General features: G+C 38.7%; 1 protein-coding gene across 2 annotated transcripts in view; it reads right to left on the reverse strand.

Annotated features, from left to right (window-relative positions):
- The window catches only part of Kcnh8 (potassium voltage-gated channel subfamily H member 8), a 373224-nt gene that overhangs the window by 118179 nt on the left and 235125 nt on the right, over positions 1 to 19920 (reverse strand). For both annotated transcript variants that reach the window (XM_076557538.1, XM_076557539.1), the window contains exons 6-7: positions 4713 to 4870; positions 877 to 1084 (exon numbers count right to left, since the gene is read on the reverse strand). In XM_076557538.1, the coding sequence (XP_076413653.1) occupies positions 877 to 1084; positions 4713 to 4870 (366 nt within the window). The remainder of the gene's footprint in view (positions 1 to 876; positions 1085 to 4712; positions 4871 to 19920) is intronic.

The following is a 19920-nucleotide window of genomic DNA, read 5'->3' on the forward strand; positions in this document are numbered from 1 at the left end:
ACTGTGGCAATTTTAGATAGTGCAGAAAAGATGGTGGTTGCTTCAGTGTAAAAGGGTATCTACCTCTTGAGAATTTTCATTCTCTGTAAAAATCCATAGATTAAAATGTGTTCCTGTGCTTGTCTTTACATATTCATTTATGCTAAATTATGTAACACTTGAAAGAGAAACTCCAACATTTTATGGATTGTGGAACTACTAAATGTTTGAAATATTTGTAATAATCCTGTCTTCTGTTACATTACTGATCCCCTGAGTATGATATGTCCTTTTGGCAGTTCACTTTTCTAATGAGAAAGAGAGAGGCTCATCTTCTTCATTAGAAGACAAACTCAGACATTAACCATTGTTTTCTTGTGGTTCAACAACTTAGTGAAGGACCTTGGAACAGTTTCCCACAATTTCCTGCTACTAGCTCTACACTGGACAGTGCAAGGCAAGACTGCACATTCATCCCAATGCTTCCATAGCCTTGCTGGACATTTTGAACAACTTAGATCTTTTTCAAGTTTCTTTAGCCTAAAGGTTGAGCCTTATAAATTTTGATAACAATGCAAGGCTCCTGAAGGAAACTTTTGTCCCTTGTATTTTAAAATGAAAAAAAAAAATCAGTGAGAAGGAATGTATTCATAAAACCATATAGGGAAAAGAGGATTGGCAGGATGGGGGAGGGCATGGAAACGGAGAATGGAGGAGAATTGAAAATGCACTGAGAGTACATTATATACAGATGAAAATAGTCTACACATCCCGGTATAGTAAAAAAAATTAATAAATAAATGACTAGAAGAGATTCACAAACACCTTTCACTTCCCTCATACTCTACACAACATTCCCTTTTAACTAAAAGTGGAAACTTTTAGACAAGCCCTTACCGACTTCCCACTTGAGAAGGCTGTTGTCCTCCCTCTCCATTTTTCCAATGACATACCAGATACATGCCATCCAGTGTGCAAGGAGAGCAAACATGGACATGAGCAGGGTGAGGACGATTGTGCTGTGCTGAGAATAACGGTCCAGTTTCTGCAGGAGGCGCAAAAGACGCAGCAGCCGGACAGTCTTCAGGAGATGCACAAGGGACACCTGCAGTGGGGAAGGAGAGCCGTGGCTGGACACAGTGTTTCATGTAACCCACGCCCAAGGCGGGAAGTTTCTGAATGGAGAACGATGCTGGTTTCACCCTGTGGCCCTACTGAGAGTGTTTCTGCTCCTCAGATACCATATCAAAAGACGAAAGGATGAAGTAAGTTAGACTAAAGGTTGTAATTTAATTTTTCCTGCAAACACTTGACTTTATGCATTATAATTGACTTTTTTTTTGCCTGATGGTATACAATTTTTAATATAATGCTCTGCAACTAAGACACACTGAGTGTAAGATGTCTCTCTCACATTGGACACATTTTCTGTCAAGTCTGCTTTCCCTCTACAGAGAATAGATTTGTGTTGTAAGTAATTCATACATAATGAACAAAATCTTAGAAAGTCATAATAAAGGTAATTTTAATTTAAGATTTTTTTTTTGGTATTCCTTTTCTGAGGCTAGGTTTTCATTAACTCCATGCTAACCTGGAAAGATTCATTTCTTTAAGTCAGCTGATCCAAAAACTTGAGTAAGTATTTCACACTCAAGCACCAGTGGCACCTTCTGTGCTATTGGCTAAATTACTTTGTTCCTACCACTATCAATGAACAGAGAAAACACTCAGTGAGGCATTCAGACCTGGAGCTTCTCTACAGAGTGTTTGGAAACCAAAATCAAGTGGAATGAAAAATTTTGGTGCATCTCCTATTCCCTATCTTTTCCTATAGTTAAATTATAGACTTCTGACTCAAGGGATACTTTCCCGAATTCAGGCATAAATTGAAAGATACAAGCCATTGGTGAACCCAGGCATGGTCAGAATTAGTGTTAATGAGAGGTGCACCTAATACATGCTCTCTAGCCACCTTCACAGAACTTCAGAGAACATTCTAGAGTTTAAAACACAGAGTATCAACACAAGTAGAAACAGTTTGATGGACTCCTTGACCTGGCCTCCGATGGGATGGTTCAGGAAAGAATATGGAGCTTTCCTTAAGTGCCATTTCCACTACAAGCAGGGAATGCCAACTCTGATTCAGGAGGACATCCTGGTGATAGACTGGGACATTTCAAACAGACAAAAATATTGCTAAACTTGCTCACACCAGCTTCCTGCTGTGAATGAGGACTCAGGCTTTTGATGAATGGGGGAGATCATGATTCTTATTCCTTTTGGGATGGCTATCCTGAATTTGTCATGAAAGAGCGACTTGTGGACAGGTGTGTCTGTCCAAATTGGTAGCAGTTTCCACTTTTACTAACTGGACATGGTCATCTTCCTGACTGGGGAAGCAGAAGTATGTGTGAAAGAGGGATGGGATTAAAAGATCTCCTGATGCCAGAAATTAGGCAAAGTATTTGATAGACATGTTTTATTTTTAAGTTGCTCAAGAACTTTAGGAATTTTTTTGTGCCCATTTTGTGAAGTTTTGGTATTTCCTCAGATGGTAAGTGATCTATACCCTGGCGTTTCCACTGTATTTGTCTCTCACAGAACCTTTCACAGTCAGATGCATAGTAGATTTCAGTAGGTGAATACATGAATGGATTGAAAACAAGGGCAATTAGGAGCAGGCAGAGCCAAAGCCTACAGAGCACTTTGTGATGGCTGTACTACATTTTGAATTTCTTCTATGGAAATGTTTTCACTGGACATATTTAAAATATGTTAGGAGCAGGCTTATTTTAGCTTCCATGTCTAAGAACATTTCTTATAAGTTGTTCTCATCACATGTTTTGTTGGAAAGGGAACAGAATATCTTGAAAAAGCTTTTCTGTTCAAATAAGACATTTTTTTAAATTATTAACTTAGTTAAGGACAGCAGACTTGTACTGCTCTTTAAATGACCAGGCCTGTGAAAAGTAGGAGCAGTGTCCTTGGTAGAAAGCTCCTCCTTCTCTCTCTTGTTTTTCTTTCTGACTTACAGCATTCACAAAGCGTTTATCCAAGATTCCTAATACACTGAGCAAGGGGGGAGGCCAGTGAAGTTGTCACCAAATATGAGGATCTCCCCTGTTAATTTAGACAACAATGAGGCTAATTGTATAGAAAAACACACTGAATATCTCTTGTATATATTTATCATTCTATATTGCATATACATATTTAAAATTATCTTATTTCAGTACCCAAGAAAAACAGACCATAAAAATCCTATTAATATTTAGTAGAAAAGCAACAAATTAATTTAAAACCAAACTGTGTTAAGCAGCATTTATTTGGCCATTTCGCCAGAGAACTCAGAATACTTTAATAAACTTTTTTAACTTATATACTACTTTTAGATTATTTTGCAGCTTTGAAAAATCCTTGTTTTAAGTCATTGCATTTTCATTAGGTACTTATCTAGACAAATTCAATCTCAAAATGTGCTTTAGAAAACATAGGTAACTCTTCAGTGTCATTGGGATGGATATCACAAGCTAACTTTCTCTCTTGTTAGCTTTCCTCCTAATGATGTCACCCTCAAGCTCTCAACTCAAAAAAAAAAAAAAAAGGACTAATCAAATTCTCATGGCACAAGCAATTAACACATATGCAAATATGTAAGCCTGCACTAAGCAGTTGGGATAGAAGTTGTATGTTCATGTTGAAGCCAATGATGTCTGCATTTGAAATTCTGATCACTTTGCTACATAAATTCTTCAAAAAGGATATAATTTCTATGAGGGGGTATCAACTGAGAAGGAAATTTGTTTAATTTGAACTAATGTTTAGTACATTTGTTTTTACAGGCTAAAGTTGGTTACCACAGCAAAAACCATGTGCCAAATCAAAATTGGTCTTCCTAAACATGTCTCTGGTTGTAAAGAAGCAATTGATGGTTTTAAAAATGTCATCACTGATTGTAAAAACAGTTACTACTGCAAATGGAGCACTTTCTTCCTTGTGAGGAGACAAGGTGACAGTGGAAAGAAGAGGGAGTACCAGTGTCAATCATCTCAAGAACCTCAAGATTTATGTTGAGGTTGTGCCATCTAAGGGGGTGAATTCCTGTACTCTAATGCTAGCAGTCCTCTTTGTCTGATCAGCCTTCTATTAGCTTTGCTAATGAATAACTTGAAATAATAAACAGATACAGAGTTAAAGAAGTGTTTTGCGCCGGGCGGTGGTGGCACACGCCTTTAATCCCAGCACTCGGGAGGCAGAGCCAGGCGGATCTCTGTGAGTTCGAGGCCAGCCTGGGCTGCCAAGTGAGTCCCAGGAAAGGCGCAAGGCTACACAGAGAAACCCTGTCTCGAAAAAAAAAAAAAAAAAAAAAAAAAAAAAGTGTTTTGCAATTCCCCACCAAATTCTCCAGCTGATTTCCTTTTAGGAATCTAAAGTGAAACTTCTATCCTTAGAGGTGGTTTGGTATCAAAGGATTTGTTTAGTGAGTAGAAATTTATGATAAATTCAGGCTTTCTTTCTGCATATGCTATATCTGGTTCTGAGATTGAAGGAAAGAATTAGAAAGAATTCACGGCCTCAAGTGTGAATCTGGCCTGTGTGTCACTGGACAACTCAGAACCTTATTACAGAGGCCACAAATCCTAGTGAGCACACACTGCCAACGACATTTAATACCAAACATATGAAAATCAAACACAACATTTAAAGGTCACATGGAAGATGTCTCTACTCACCACTGTGACATTGAAAGCATATAGGAGGTCAAAGGGCAGGGCAGCAATCAAATCAATGATGAACCAAGTCGTGACGTAGTGGATGCAAATAGATCTGGCTTCAAAGATAACTTGGCCAGACTTGCTGACATAAGTTGTTCGGAAATTTAGAATAATATCTGTTAGGGGAAAAAGATAATTAGGAAAAAATAGAGGGAAAAGGAGAAGGAAAAGAAAGAGTGAGAAATAATGGAGAAGAGAATAAAGGAAGGGGAGAATCCAGGAGGCAAGCAATTAGAGAAGAAGGGGGAAGAAATGTGTATAAAACTATACAAAATCAAGCAAAAAGTAATTTTAAGCTATTTCAGATTAGTGTCCTCATGGATTCGTTGTAAATTAATGAGAAAATACTAAAGAAGGGCAAAGGACACGTGGGACACTATGTTCAAATGACTGAACAATTATAGCCATCAGAACAGTAGCAACATTACCAAGTGCCCAACATGCAATATTCTAGAGCTCGTCTGGTGATTGTTCCATCCCCATTATAGAGGTAGAAACAAATTCATCCATATCATTGTAGCTAACAGCTGTCATGTGCGTAACATTACTTAATTCCATGCACAAAGTTTAGCAGATCACTGTGTGGACAGGAAATTTACCCTTGACTTGAAGGCATGTCTCTTATCAAGTCCAGCAGTTACTAAATTGGCTCTATAGCTTAATCTTTCTCATTCTCTTCTTGCATTTTAGGTAATTATTTTAAAACTTTCCCTATATAACTGTTTTGTTAAGTGTTTATTGAGTCTTTTACTACATATAATACCCTCATAGGTGCTAGCCAAAGGACAAACCCACAACCAATCATGCTTTCTTAAGTTTGAAGTCCTCTTTGTAAAGATGAGCATTTCACAGGTTGATATCTTGCTTTCTGGATTAAGTAAAATTAAGATGTATGTTTTCTTTAAGACCAAAGGCATGCAGGTCACAGTGAATTTCAGGATGGTTACACACATAAAAGAATGGCACATGTGGGCAGCTGACTCCCCAAAGATATTACTCCATGAGCCTTATTTTGGGGTAATAGACTGGTTCAACTCACAAATCAAATCAGGATACATGGTGAAATCAGTATCTCAGTTGTTGAAACTAGGAATTGAGGTAATTCCAAAACAATAAAAACTCTGAGTTATAGAATGGATCAGCATTATCAGATGAATTGGCATACTCTGTGGCTAATTTAAATGATTGAAAATAATAACAGTGTTCTGTGAGGTGAAAGATATATTCATGATCACATGAATGACCCCATGATCACAATGTTGACTGCTGAAACCTGCTCATTGGTTAAACCCCAGCAAAACAACAACAACAATAACAAAAACAGCCAAGAAGATACCAAGTTTTGTTAGGGGATTAGATGGGGAGATAAAGGTGGATATGATCACATTTCATTGAATCTATTTATGAAATTCTCAAGAATAGAGAAAAATATTTAAAACTGTTAAAATGTACAAAACAAAATTAAAAATTTCATGGTTATGTTCATTATTAACTTGAATTTCATTTTGATTTTCATTTTTCACTCATCCTTCTGTAATAGACTAAGCATTCATGGCCTCCCTTCTGCACCCAGATATTTGCTGGTAGAATCTATGTACATAGTAATATGGGTCCATTGTCAGGCTATACTTTAAAGCAGAAGGTGGGCTGTGCTGAAGGGCCTCCAGTGGCAGGCCCTCTGAAGAGACTTTTCTTCAGCTCAAGTGACAGGGAATTAAAAGTTAATAACAAATAACAACCATATCATGAAGCGAGCTACACAACAGGGTCAATAGGTGGCTTCTAGGTACTATGTGAAACCCAAGACTGATTGCTAAGTAAATGTCTATTATGGAGGATCCATGATGGTGGGTAGAAGCTAGAAGCACTTCCAGTTTCTCTGTCTCAGAAGCCAAAATCATAGCACAGCTCCTCAGTAGGGGTGGGGTATGGAACTGTGGAAGACAAGCAGAGGAGAATATCACCTAAAAGCTGACATAGAACTGAAGGACCATCTGAATTGACCACAAGGAGCATCCTTGTTTCTCAAGTAAAGCCCATTTAGAAGGCTGTGATGAAATGTATGTTGCTTTGGAGACTGTCCCTGCTTTATTCTCATAGAATTCACAGCAAATACGTCTACACTGTCTGCACAGCACCTACTGTGTGATAAGACATGGTGCAGCAAGCACACTAGAAAACATAGGCAGCTGATTCCAGTTGTAAACAAGGAATGAAGCTCATTCTTAAGAGGATGGGTCAGCGGGTCCCCTAAGGAGTCTCAGTGGACTGAGCAGAAGTACATGATCCATACAGTTGACTTGGCCTTGTGAACCAGAGCTGTCTTAAGAGGAACAGCATAGATCCTGTCATGCATTCTTCACCCAGCCCAGTCTGTGGTTTGACCCTCTCTGTGGAATGTCTGAGATCTGGATGGAAAGAGGAGTTACAAGTGCACAGATCCCATCTATCCCCACACACTCTCTCTGAAAGAACTTTCTTCCATGCTACCACGCACTCACTAGTGACAAGAAAAGTGAAGCTGTTCCATCCAGCTCTGGTCCTGAACAATTCTTGATCCAAAGCGGGCATCACACAAAAAAGAGAAGAGTGAATATCCCTTAACCACTGCCTTCTCCAGGGCTGCAGAGCCCAAGCAGACCAGGAAAGAAGTGTACAACCTGGCAGGGAGGGTTCAGCCATGCCACGTGCCACATGCCACATCCCAGCAAGATAATACATGGTCTCTCACCCCCACTCCTCTTTTTTTCCTATTTTCTAAGTTGGTTTGTACATGGACAGCCATATGTAGTCCCCTTTTAGTCCTATTATTGATTTCTTTGTTTGTTGCTCTTCCCTCTTTTTCTCTTCCTCTAATAGTTAATCTCTTTTATTCTCTTCATATACATCCTTTTTCTGTTTTAACATAATTATGGCCTTCACTTCATACCTTTTGTTTGATTAATCCCTGTCTACTTTTTGAATATTTTTTGTTTTTGTTTTCTATTTATTATTTTCTTTCATCCTAAAATATTGCAATCTTAAATTCTACCACAAACATAGTGACAAAGCCACCATGGCATTGGCTCAAAGCAGACATGGAATAGAATAGAATATCCAGAGATAAACACCCCAGTGTTCAGGAAACTGATTTTCAATATGGGTGCCAAAAACATACATTGGGAGAAAACAAAACAAAACAAAACCTCTTCAACAAACAGTGCAGGAAGGGAGATATTCCCATGGGGAGACTAAAGCTAGCTAGATTCTAACTTCACCCTGAACAAAAGTCAATTAAAAAAAAAAAAAAAAAAAAAAAGGTCTGACCAGGAGAGGGAAGATGAATAAGAGAGAGATGGGAGATAAAATAATAGAATTCATAATGACCATGTATGGAACTTTCAAGGAATAAAAAATACAAAATTGCACCAAGAACTGTAATATGAAAACAGAATCATTAAGAAAAAAATGTTCAAGGGCTGGAAAGATGACTCAGCTGTTAAGAGTACTGTCTCTTAACTTCCAGAGAACCCAGGTTTAATTCCCAGAACCTACTCGGCAGCTCACAACTCCATATAACTCCAGGATCCAATACCTCACACAGACATACATGCAGACAAAACACCAATGCTCATAAAATAAAAATAGATAAATTATTAAAAAAATGTTCCAAAGGAAGGAAGGAAGGAAGAAAAAGAAAGAAAGGAAGAAAGAAAGGAAGGAAGGAAGGAAGGAAGGAAGGAAGGAAGGAAGGAAGGAAGGAAGGAAGGGAGGAAGGAAAAAAGAAAGAGAAAACGGGGACTTGAGTTATAAAACTACAAAGATACAAATTCTCCCAATGACCATACAGGTTTATGGAGAAAATGTAAGGTCCAGAAGAGACCACACTGCGCTGGAATGCTGGAGTTTGCACTTCAGCCATGTGAATGTCTGTGTGGCGGACATGCAGCTAAGCTCTGCCTGGGTTTCTGGTGTTATTCGGACAGTGAGACGGTCAACAAACATTGCTTTATACTGAACATCTGTGGTTACTTGCCATGCATCAGTAACAACGTTGTCAATAGCATCTGCCATGTCATTTGTCACTCATCCAGGGTGAGACAACGTGATAGAGGACTTACAACAGACTATGTTTGTAGTTATAAATAACTCAGTAGTGCACAATGATGTTTTAATCTTTAGAATCATCATCTCATTGACTCATGAAAACAATACTAAGATGTGTACATTTTCTTTATTCCCCTTTACAAGTAGGGAAACAGTGATAAAAGAGATGAAGTAACTTGCCCAGAATCACACAGATGACAATAGTGCATACATACTTAAATTCCACAACTGACTAACATAGGAGGAGGTGAACTCCACACTTCTGAGTTCCAATTCAGAACTTTGGGTTTTGTGCCTTGGTAGAGACCAGTCACATCAGTAGTCTGGAATCATGGTCTCAGGGACCCTCAATCCCATTACTGTTACTATTAAACATCACATTTTATCAGATGTAAATACATTTAGACATCTGCATTGTTACTGTTGAGAACATGAAAGGGTGATGCTGAAAGAAAAGGAATGCTCACACAAGACGGAGGTACCCAGGTGGTCTCCACCACAGGGTAAGATACTGTGGTGACCCAGTATCGCTGCAGCACCAAGCCTGGCCACAGTGGGCAGAGGAGGAGAGAGAATGCCACCAGACCTTTGAGTGTTGTGGACTTTGTATGCCTTCTCTTCATCTTTCTAAGCTCACAGATTTCTGCAGCGTGAGCAATGTAACATGTGCAGTCACCACTTTGGAATGAAAGCAGGCATTGCCATTTCAGTGGGACTGCAAGGAAGCTCAGGCTAAGTAATTCAGTTCTAGAGAAACAGTGTTAGCTATCAAACCCATGGTAAAGTTTGGTGCCCATGGTACAGGTTGAGGTTAGTGTGAGAGTTTACCATAAAGTTCAAAGGACTGTATAACTAGAAAGAAGGAATGGCTGTCAATGTTATATGGCACAAGAAGTGACTGGAGTTGATGAAATTAATTAAATATTTCAAAATAGCTAGTACAACTGCTTGTTCTTCAAACAAGGATGTGATGAATATTCAAGATATGCCAGCTATCCCTATGCAGCCATTATACATTGTATGCATAAACGAAAGCATCACACTGAACTCCATGTATATGTGCATTTACTGTGTGTCAATTAAAAAGTAGATATACATTAAATTGAAGTGATGAACCTACAGAGATGGCTCAGTGGGTAAGGATACTTGATGCCAAGGCTGATGAACTGAGTTTGATTCCTGAAACAATGTGATGGAAAGAGAGAACTGATTTCACCAAGTTGTTCTAGAATCTCCACACATACGCCATGGCCCACACAAGCATATGTACTAAAAAAATAGACATGTGCATGTAAGGAAAAATTTAAGATAAAAACAAATGCAATGATAATTTCTTTAATGCTTACTAACTTATTATGTCTATCACAAATTTTATAGAAAGCCTGTTGTGTTAATTCACATAGTGGCATATTTTTACTAATGTCAAAAACAAACAAACAAGAAACATGAATAAAGTGAATAGTTACTTAATTGACACAGCAGCACTTTTTCAGGCTATGTGCTTATGTGGTAGACAAAAACCAGAAGTTTAGACTTCTTAATAGAACAGGTAATGGATGAGTCATTACGAAGTACTAATTTAGAAAGCTTTTTATAAGACAATTGTTAATCAATTGAATTTACTCGATGAAAATTGACCTGCTTGTTCTAACCTGAAAAGGAAGCAATCATAAACTTATATGAACAGATAGTGACGACACTAACAGAAATACTTAAGGATCTATTTTTATTAGCCTGCCTTTGAAACTTGAATACTGTTTATTTTCAAAGGGTAAACCCACCTAATTATAATCTAAAGATTGCACTTTTCTCGGACAATGGTAAAATGGTACAGTAATTGATCTAAATAACTAGTGTCATTTTCAAGTAACCAGCTTGAAAACAACAAAATACTTTTTGTCAATCATAATAAAAGATGTAGTTCTGGAATATCTACAAGTCTTCACATTTGTCTGTTTGTACATCTACCCTGATAGTAGCAGACTGACATCATTCCCAATTTACCAAAGTTGTAGAATTGCACAATGAAGTCCTGCAGATATAATCATGGGGGGTGGGTATCTTTTCACACTTAGTCTCATTTTTTTCCTATAATCTAAAAGAAGAGATTGTTGCACCAGTGGATTTTTCTTGCAGAGAATTACCTTAGGTTGGCGCAACAAAAATGCTCAAAAAGAAACAGGTCATTAGGAGCAGATTTTCCCTGAACCTTTTGTGTCTCATTCTCCCCATCAAAGTACTAACCAGGCCTGATCCTGTTGGGCTCCTTACATCAGTGATTGGCATGCAGAGCGCAGTGTGGTTGCAGACCAGTCTCTGCATACTTTCTGCCATCATGTGAACAACTCTGCTCTGTTATACCTTCCCAACTATGATGAACTAAACTTCCAAACCTAGGAGCCAAAAATTCACCCATGAAGTAGTCCTTTTGACTTCCATTCACGGCAATGCAAGTGTAGCAAACACACATATTTGATCCAGGAAAAACACTGTCAGATCCAAAGCAAATTAACTAAAAGGAGTTTTCCTCCTCAAAATTTTTTATGTCCCCATGTGTTGACATCTGATACATCATTCACTGTGGTCCATGATATGTGGGTCCTATGTAATGAGCCATTAGCAGAAGGACAGAAAGTTATGGCAATTCTGTGGTTTACAGCCTTTACAAAGGGCTGGTCATAATCCACTGCACCAAAATGAAGATATAATTGAATTCTCTGCTGATGCAGATCACAGGTAATTATATTCTGAGATAATGTGCCTTGTTGTCTTCATGTTTTGTATAGTACAATTAAAGACAAATAATAGAGAAATAACTGGATATGTTATTGTTTTCAGATTTCCAAAAGTATTTCTTTTTCCTCCCACTAACTTGCTATGTGTGTGAGCTGAAAAGCTAAGAAGTTCAATGCACTTTCCCGAGTTTGATTTCCTGTAGAGCAATGTCATTAGAATATCCACAGTTCTAAATAAAAGGAAAGGACAGGTTAATTTGATACAGCATAAATTAGTAGATTTTTTTTATTAGACTTCATGTCAGGAGGGAAATAATTTAAAAATCATATTGGCTTACTTGTTAAAATGTAAATTAAAATATAATGGTGTGTGCAAGAGCATGTGCTCTACATTATAAATAATTACTAACTTCATTTAGCCATTTCTTTAAAAATTAATTGATGTGGTACAGCATGGGTGGAGGGACATTTAACTAAACAAGCTCCAGCTGATGATTTAGAGATACTCTTGGTGTTTCCATTGCTTGTGAGGCAGTCCATTTTAGCCTAGCACCATGTCACAGCACATTTGGGCCAGAGAGTGTGGGGAAAATGAATAGAGAGGAGATTGATTAAGAAGCTGGGGGTGAGGATAATCCTAACAAGAATTAGAATGAACCGTTGGTGTTAGGTACAAAATTTCCTATCATCTGACCCCTGCTCAGTATATCAGCATTCATCTTGCTTTTTTACTCTAAAATGAAAGATTTATGCAAAAGAAAGAGCAATAGATCCAGTGGGAGACAGCAGCATGCAAGAACAATGGAACTCACAACAAGAAGACTAGGGGGAGAAAAGGTCAGATGAAATGAGGTGGACCCATGCTGATGCTTATTTCTGTTCTGTCAGTGGCATCACTGCTGTCACAGGGATTCATACATATCATGGTACCTTCCATCACCCTTGACATATTGCTCATATTGAAGGGAAGGGACCTAGAAGTCCTGTATCCTAGTGGTTTGCTTTATGTAAGAATGCCACCATATATTGTGCTTTTAATGATAAATATCCCTTTTCAGCTGATATGTTTGAAATAATTTAAAAATAATTCCAAGATGGTGGCACCATTTGGGGAGACTACAGATAGAACCTTAAGGAGGTGGAGCCTTACAAAGAAGTATTGCACTGGGGCTGGGCTTCGGAGGGCTTAGAGCCTTGTCCCCCTTCCTTCTTGTTGCTCTCCACTCCTTTTATGGAGATGAAATGTGGCTTCTCTGCTTGCTGACTACCGGACAGGCCTGGTGCTCCTGCCTCCATGCCCTCCATGATGGGCAATCTCATGTCCACTGGAACTGTAAGTTAAATTAAACTCTTTTTTCTATGAAAAGCTTTCTGTTAGTGTATTTTATCTTAGCAACAAAAAGGGACTAATTCACCATCTAAGTAATCTTTAGCAATGGTGCGCCCTCTGGAGTTTTTGTTTTGTTTTGGCTTTGAGACAGGGCCCAGCTATGTAGTTCAGGGTTGCCCTGATGATCCTCTTGCCTTAGTCTCTCCCATGCTAGGATAGAAAGCCTGTGTCACCATGTCTGTTTCCCTCCTATCTACCCCTATCCCTCCTGCCTACCATGAGGCAGTATGGTGAGCCACAAGAATCTATCATAGAGATTCAGCTGTGTATTAAAGCTATACTTTGACCTGCCAAGGGTCTGTCAAAAGGCAAGCCATGTATTATGAATATTTGGTGTTATGAAGCTCTTAATATTTCAGCTGTCTTCTGCTATGAAATTCTTACATACCCAAATATTTCCAGGCCTGCTGAACTTCTAGGTAACTAACTCCCCTGCTGAGCCTAGGAGACAAGCTGACCATTTCCTCACCTTGAGGCTTAGTGGCTCTCCAGAGCAACTGACTGAGAACAAAAGAGGTTTTTACATATCAAGGAGGAAGGTAGGGTAGAGGAACATACCTGAGGAGGCAGAGAACTACATGGCTGGAGAGAGAAGACAGGCATTTTTCTGTAGAGCAGACAGAATGGCTTGGCTAGAGAGAAGAGAGGAAGACAAAGGTTTTGTAGATGGTAAGGCAGAACTCTTGTAGAGTCCATCAGTGCCAGGAGGAGTGGAGATTAGCAGAGATGGAGAAAGAGAATTCAGAGGACCAAGATGAGGCTGGAAGCATAAGAGCTTAGTCATTAGCAGGACTATGAGAGGAAAACAGATGGAACTGAAGCTATGAAGACAGGATTTCAAACCAGAGAAATAAAGTAGATGGATAAAGAGCTTGGTATGTCTAGAGTTATTCCTGCCCTGAATGCCTTATGGAGCTATAGCTGTATTGATAGAATTTTGTCTTAGAGGAATAAAGTTAATATACATAAAAGCATAGTGCACGTAGATTTTTTTCCTCAGATATCCCACACTGGACATAGCAAAATCCCCAGGACCCCTGAGTAATCAATAAGGTAGTCCTTTCTTCAAGTCAGAGTGCTTGGTTTACTCATGAATTCCTTGGATCTAGTTTTACTTTCATCAGCAGCACAGAGCACACTATCCTTGCCCACCAAATGGTCCTCCCTGTAAATATTTACAGTTGTAGCCACTTTTCTGTTGCTGTGATACAACACTAGAACCATGGCACAGTACAGAAGAAAGCTTATTTGGGCTTGTGGTTCCAGAAGGTTAGAGTGCATGATGGAGGAGTAGAGGTAGTGTTGACTCAGCAGAAGCTGAGAGCTCATATATTGAACCACAAGCACAAAGCAGAGAGTGAATTCAAATCTGCCTGAGTCTTTAATCTCTAAAAGGCCCCCTACAGGGACATACTTCCTCAGAAAAGGCCATACCCCCTAAGTCTTCACAAACAGTACCACCAACTAGGGACCAAGCATTCAAATGCTTAAGACTATAGGAGACAACTTTTTCAAACTACCACAGTTGTCAAACTTAGCTCTCCATTCCCTGGACTGAGGACCTTCATTTTGTTCAACTGTGACTCACTGATAATGATCAGTTTCCTCTTTACAAGGCATAAAATATCCAGTGTCTAGTCTGGTGAGTTTCACAGCAAAGTACCATGGGAAAAGGGATGTGGGAATCAACGGTCTCTTTCATGTCTTTTGCTTCACTCTAGGTACCAAGCTTCCTCTATTTTTATATTTAGAAAAAAGGTTAAATATCTTAACATAGTAAAGAAGATCACTCTTGAAGGTAATTACTATTCCTTTAGAGGTGAAGTACTAAGAGTTCAACTGACCATCCCAGCATGGGACACCAGGACATCAGTGTCCTTCCACTGACATTCTTAGAATCCAGTTACTGTGGTGGTATTGTGTTCCCCAAAATATTGTGCACCTTTTGGGGTCTAATTTTTGTAGCTCTATTTTATATCCTAAATAATTAATAGAATCTCCTCTTTGTATCTTTTCTGGAGCAATTTGTAATCCCCAGCAAGGCAAAATTTTCTTTACTTCTTCAAACATTCTTTCCAAAATATCTGCATTTGAGTCAGCTAGTAAAACATCATCCATATAATGATAAATTATAGATTTAGGAAATTTTTTATGTATCACTTCCAATGGCTGTTGTACAAAATATTGGCACAGGGTTGGGCTATTCAACATTCCCTGTGGGAAGACCCTCCACTGAAATCTTTTAACCGGTTGAGAATTATTATAAGTAGGCACTGTGAAAGCAAATCTTTCTCTGTCTTTTTCTTGTAAAGGTATTGAAAAGAAACAGTCTTTTAAATCAATAACTATGAGAGGCCATCCTTTTGGTAACAGAGTAGGCAAAGGAATTCCAGATTGTAGAGAGCCCATTGGCTGAATTTGTGTTCACAATATTTTGGGGAACACAATACCACCACAAGTTACCCCACAACCTTCCAATTGAAATGATTCCTTTAGTGTTCTAACATATTAAATACTGCTATGGAGAGTCCATGATTTTCTACCCTACATGGAGTCCTTGGAACTCAAAGAAAAGCAAGTCACCTAAAATAAGCATACCTTTGTTTTACCACAGGCTTTCAAAGTCTCATGATCTTATGCTAGTACATCCTTATATGCACAATGAAAAGTAAATGTTAAAAATACCTAGTACATCACCATTGAAATTCTTCCCTTACTATCTAAAACTTTTCATTTGTATTAGACTGACCCTGTACATGGCTGTCACTTTATTGTGCACTATGCCATCTCAAAAGACTTCTGTGTATCATGCACAAAACTACTGATTTGGGTTCTCTATAAATTGTTAACTTTTTCAGTGATGTTTAAATCCAAATTAGATGTTGAGGTTTAATTTAAAAATACTTTAATAGGCATTAGAGAGGTGGCCTAGCAGTTAAGAGCACTGGCTGTCCTTCCAGAAGACCCATGTTCAACTCTCAGCACCCACATGACAGAGACCATGACTGACCGATTGTGAAGATGCTTGAGACATAAATCTTCCATTATATCCCAGTGAGACACTGACTGTGCTTGTTACAGAGCAGACTCTAGCACATCTGGGCTGCTAAGAATTTCTTTTTCTTTTTTCTTTTTTTTGGTTTTTCGAGACAGGGTTTCTCTGTGTAGCTTTGCGCCTTTCTTGGAGCTCATTTGGTAGCCCAGGCTGGCCTCGAACTCACAGAGATTCGCCTGGCTCTGCCTCCTGAGTGCTGGGATTAAAGGCGTGAGCCACCACCGTCCGGCGTTCCTCCCCCCACCCTCCACGGAGACAGGGTTTCTCTGTGTAGCTTTGCACCTTTCCTGGAACTCACTTGGTAGCCCAGGCTGGCCTCGAACTCACAGAGATCCGCCTGGCTCTGCCTCCCGAGTGCTGGGATTAAGGCGTGTGCCACCACCGCCCAAAGAATTTCTTAATGACCACACAGCAGAGTGGCTGACAATATAGAAAGAGGAGTCCAATTCCTTGTGCTGTAGACAGCAGGACAAGCATTCACCATTACTGCTGCTGCACTTACAAGCTTCCAAACCAAGACACGGGATCTAGGAATGACTTGTCAGAGTTGCCTAGCTCACTCACTGTCATTTCTGTTTCTACTTTACAGACCTGGAATACACCATTCAGTCTTGCTGCCATGCCAATAAAACACTAATAATATTCAGCATTTATTACAGCATTATTCTGTGACAGAGCTGTTTAATGTGCATTCACTGTTTTTAGCCTCATGAGGTCACTGTAAAGCCAGTGGTGTTGCCTTCTAACAATGCGTTCTAAGCTCAGGTCATCTGTAAAGATCACTTACAGTGGCAGGGCAAGATTTCATGCTTGGTGCCCTTGTCTCCTTCCATCATAGTGTGAAGGGAAATCTTCTAGTGATGTCTATGAGGTTTTACGGAATGAAAGTAAGTTTTAGAATGGTAAAAGTAATATTTAGCATTTCAATCATAGATTGCTACATATAAGAATATTCAATTTTTAAAAATATAGCTTAAGAATGGCATATATACTTAAAATTAACTAACATTAAGGAAACAGTTGAATAAATTTTCCAAGGCTAGCTGTCCCTGTTAATACCCACAGTCAGAGCTACAAGTAGAAGCAGAATTCTTTATGAGCCACACTGATTGTTACCTTCCCCAAAGTAATCAGTGTCCTCATTATCATACACTAATTATGCTTGAATCAGTTACAAACATAATATAATGGAAACAATATAGTATTTACTTTTGGATATAGAAGCCTTTGCTTGGAAATGAAGTATTTTTAATTACTGAATAATGTTCCAATGTCTTACTACGCAGACGTCCATCTTTTAATTTCATTGTGGTGGAATATGGGATCTTTTGAAAGTGGGACATTAGTGTTAGTTCTCTGAGAAACACCCATGTAGACATACATACATAATACATGCATATATGTGTATGTATGTATGTATGTATATATTATGTATAATCAAACATACACACACATATTTTCCTTGTATATATGTAGGATGATCATTGATTTTAAGTCCACCTTTCTAGGCCACCAAGTATGCATCTACGTTAATAGAGACTGCTAATGAATTTAATAGAAAGAACACACTTATTAATAGTCCTCCATGGAGTATTTGATCATTTAAGTTAATCCATATCTTTCCTGAATTCATAATAATTTCTATTTTTTCCCTTCCTTCCAATGATGATTTTAAAGATATTTTTCTGGTGGTAAAGTAACTTTCATTTTCCTGGTGATTTGTGATGCTGAGTACTCCAACTACATCTGCACACCCCTTCCTGTGAGGTGCCAGTCAGGATGTCTTTCCAATGGAAGTCACCCTTTCCTCCCCTTCTGTTCTGCCTCAGAGGGGCTGTGCATTCTTGCATCAATTGTGTTCTGTTTGGGAGATTATGTCGATTCAAAGGTCATTAAGACCCCAACTCTGATGTCTTTCTATCCTTTTAATACTTGTAATTATTTACATCTTATCAGCAATTGATTTTATACAGCGTGAAAAGGGAGTCATGATTTATATTTTCTAAATGGATATCCAGTTGATCCAGGACAATTTTTGAAAACATCATTTCCTGAAAACATCTTGGTTGTAGTTCTGCTGTACACTGTGGTTACATGTATTAAACATATGGCTGCACATGTACAGTTCTGCTTCTGTATTTGTTGGATACCCGATTGATCTCCACCCTCCTAGCACAGGCAGAGGCAAATGTGTCACCAGAATTTGGGACTCACAAGAGTATTTACAATATAGCTAATACATTCGACTCTTGAAGAAAATTCAAGTATGATTTAATAAAAATATGAAGTATTTTATTAAAAGTAAAAAGTTAAAATTTAGTTTTTGAAATGGTGAAACTTGATTAAGAGAAAAAATATTCTTGCTTAAGCCTATTGTGACTTCATGGGCTATGCATATAAATGCTATCAGTGGAAATTTTTCATATTTTAGTGCTATGCTATAGTTGTGGGAGCTTGTAGTTTCCATAATTCAATCTATTCTCAGGCACTGTACATAGTGCCAACACACAGTTCAAGCCACACACACTCAATTGCTGTAATTTACGAGCAGCACCACCCACCCACCCTAGAGCTGGAATCTAAAATTCTAGTTGCATCTTAACCCAACTGACATAAATAGACAACTTGAGAAGCAAAGTGGTCTCTATTTTTCATTAACTGTTCCTCCATTGTCTGAGAAGAGAGAGTCGCCTAGTGTCAAGCCAAGCTGGTATCTCTGGGTATTTAGGAGCTGCACTAGAAGATCACTCCAGGGCAGGCAGTCACAGGCCAAGCAAAATCCAAAGTCCAAATAGTTGCAGGAACAGTAGGGGCAGAGAAGGCCAGCATTCAAGAGTTGACAGATTTTTGAATATCAGGTCATAATGCCAGTCATGGTGAGTTAGAAACACAGTGTTCCTAACTCCAGATGGAGTCTTAAAGGAACCTGAAGTTGTAAGATACTTTTATCTATTCCTTTTTTGCATCTAAGAATTCTCTCCAAACCCTAGCCAGATCAACTCTATCTTGTAGCAAACTACTGAGCCTGCAGTCACTTCTGCACTGGAACACTAGGCAGAACTCTGAAACCCAGAATTTCCTCATCTCTTGTAGACTAAGAGTCATAGAGGACAGGCAATGGTATGTAGAGAGGAAACATCAAGCTCAGAGGTCTGCATATGGCCCTGGTTTTCTACCTGTTATAAGGAACCCCAATAAATCACTTTACTCTTCTTTGGGTTCTTGAGTCAAAGTCGAGGTCAAGTGTTGATTCCATGTCCTTGAGAAAGTCATGTAGCTATTTTTGAGAAAGTTTGTCCCCTTGTTAGATACTATTTCTAGAGAGAATGGAAGAATAGCTACCTGTTCATATAAAAAAGTAGTTTCTAGAGTTTTTCAGAATTGTTTTAACAAACATAGCATTCAAAATATACAAATATACTTGTGTGGTTCACAGGGTACAGATTATCAAAATGTAAAGATAAATTACCAAATTTTGGAAGAAACACAGTTATTCATTAAAAATGTTCTGCTCATGTGTTCAGAAAAGATGTTACCTACACATTATATTTTTTTTTAATCACAATGAAATAGCCTCACAGCTGCATGCCTTGTGGATAAATGTGCACAATCTTTATTAGGCAGACATATAACATACACAGTTCAGTACTCAGGACTGAAGATGGCCACAAACTATCAGGCTAAGGCTTCATTTTAGCCACTGAAGTGCAACTAAGGCCCTCACCCTTCCTCCCACGTGGTTTGACCGAGTGTGGCTTTGATAAATCTTACTACTCAAGCTAACGTATATTGCTTCCTCAGCATTTCAATGCTCATTCTTAGTGACACTCATCTTAGAAAGCAAAGGCCCAGACAGGGGTCCAGTGAAATGGCTTAGTGGCTAAGCATGCTTGTGGCCAA

This window comes from Peromyscus maniculatus, chromosome 21, assembly GCF_049852395.1.
Source record: "Peromyscus maniculatus bairdii isolate BWxNUB_F1_BW_parent chromosome 21, HU_Pman_BW_mat_3.1, whole genome shotgun sequence".
Taxonomy (NCBI): Eukaryota; Metazoa; Chordata; class Mammalia; order Rodentia; family Cricetidae; genus Peromyscus; species Peromyscus maniculatus.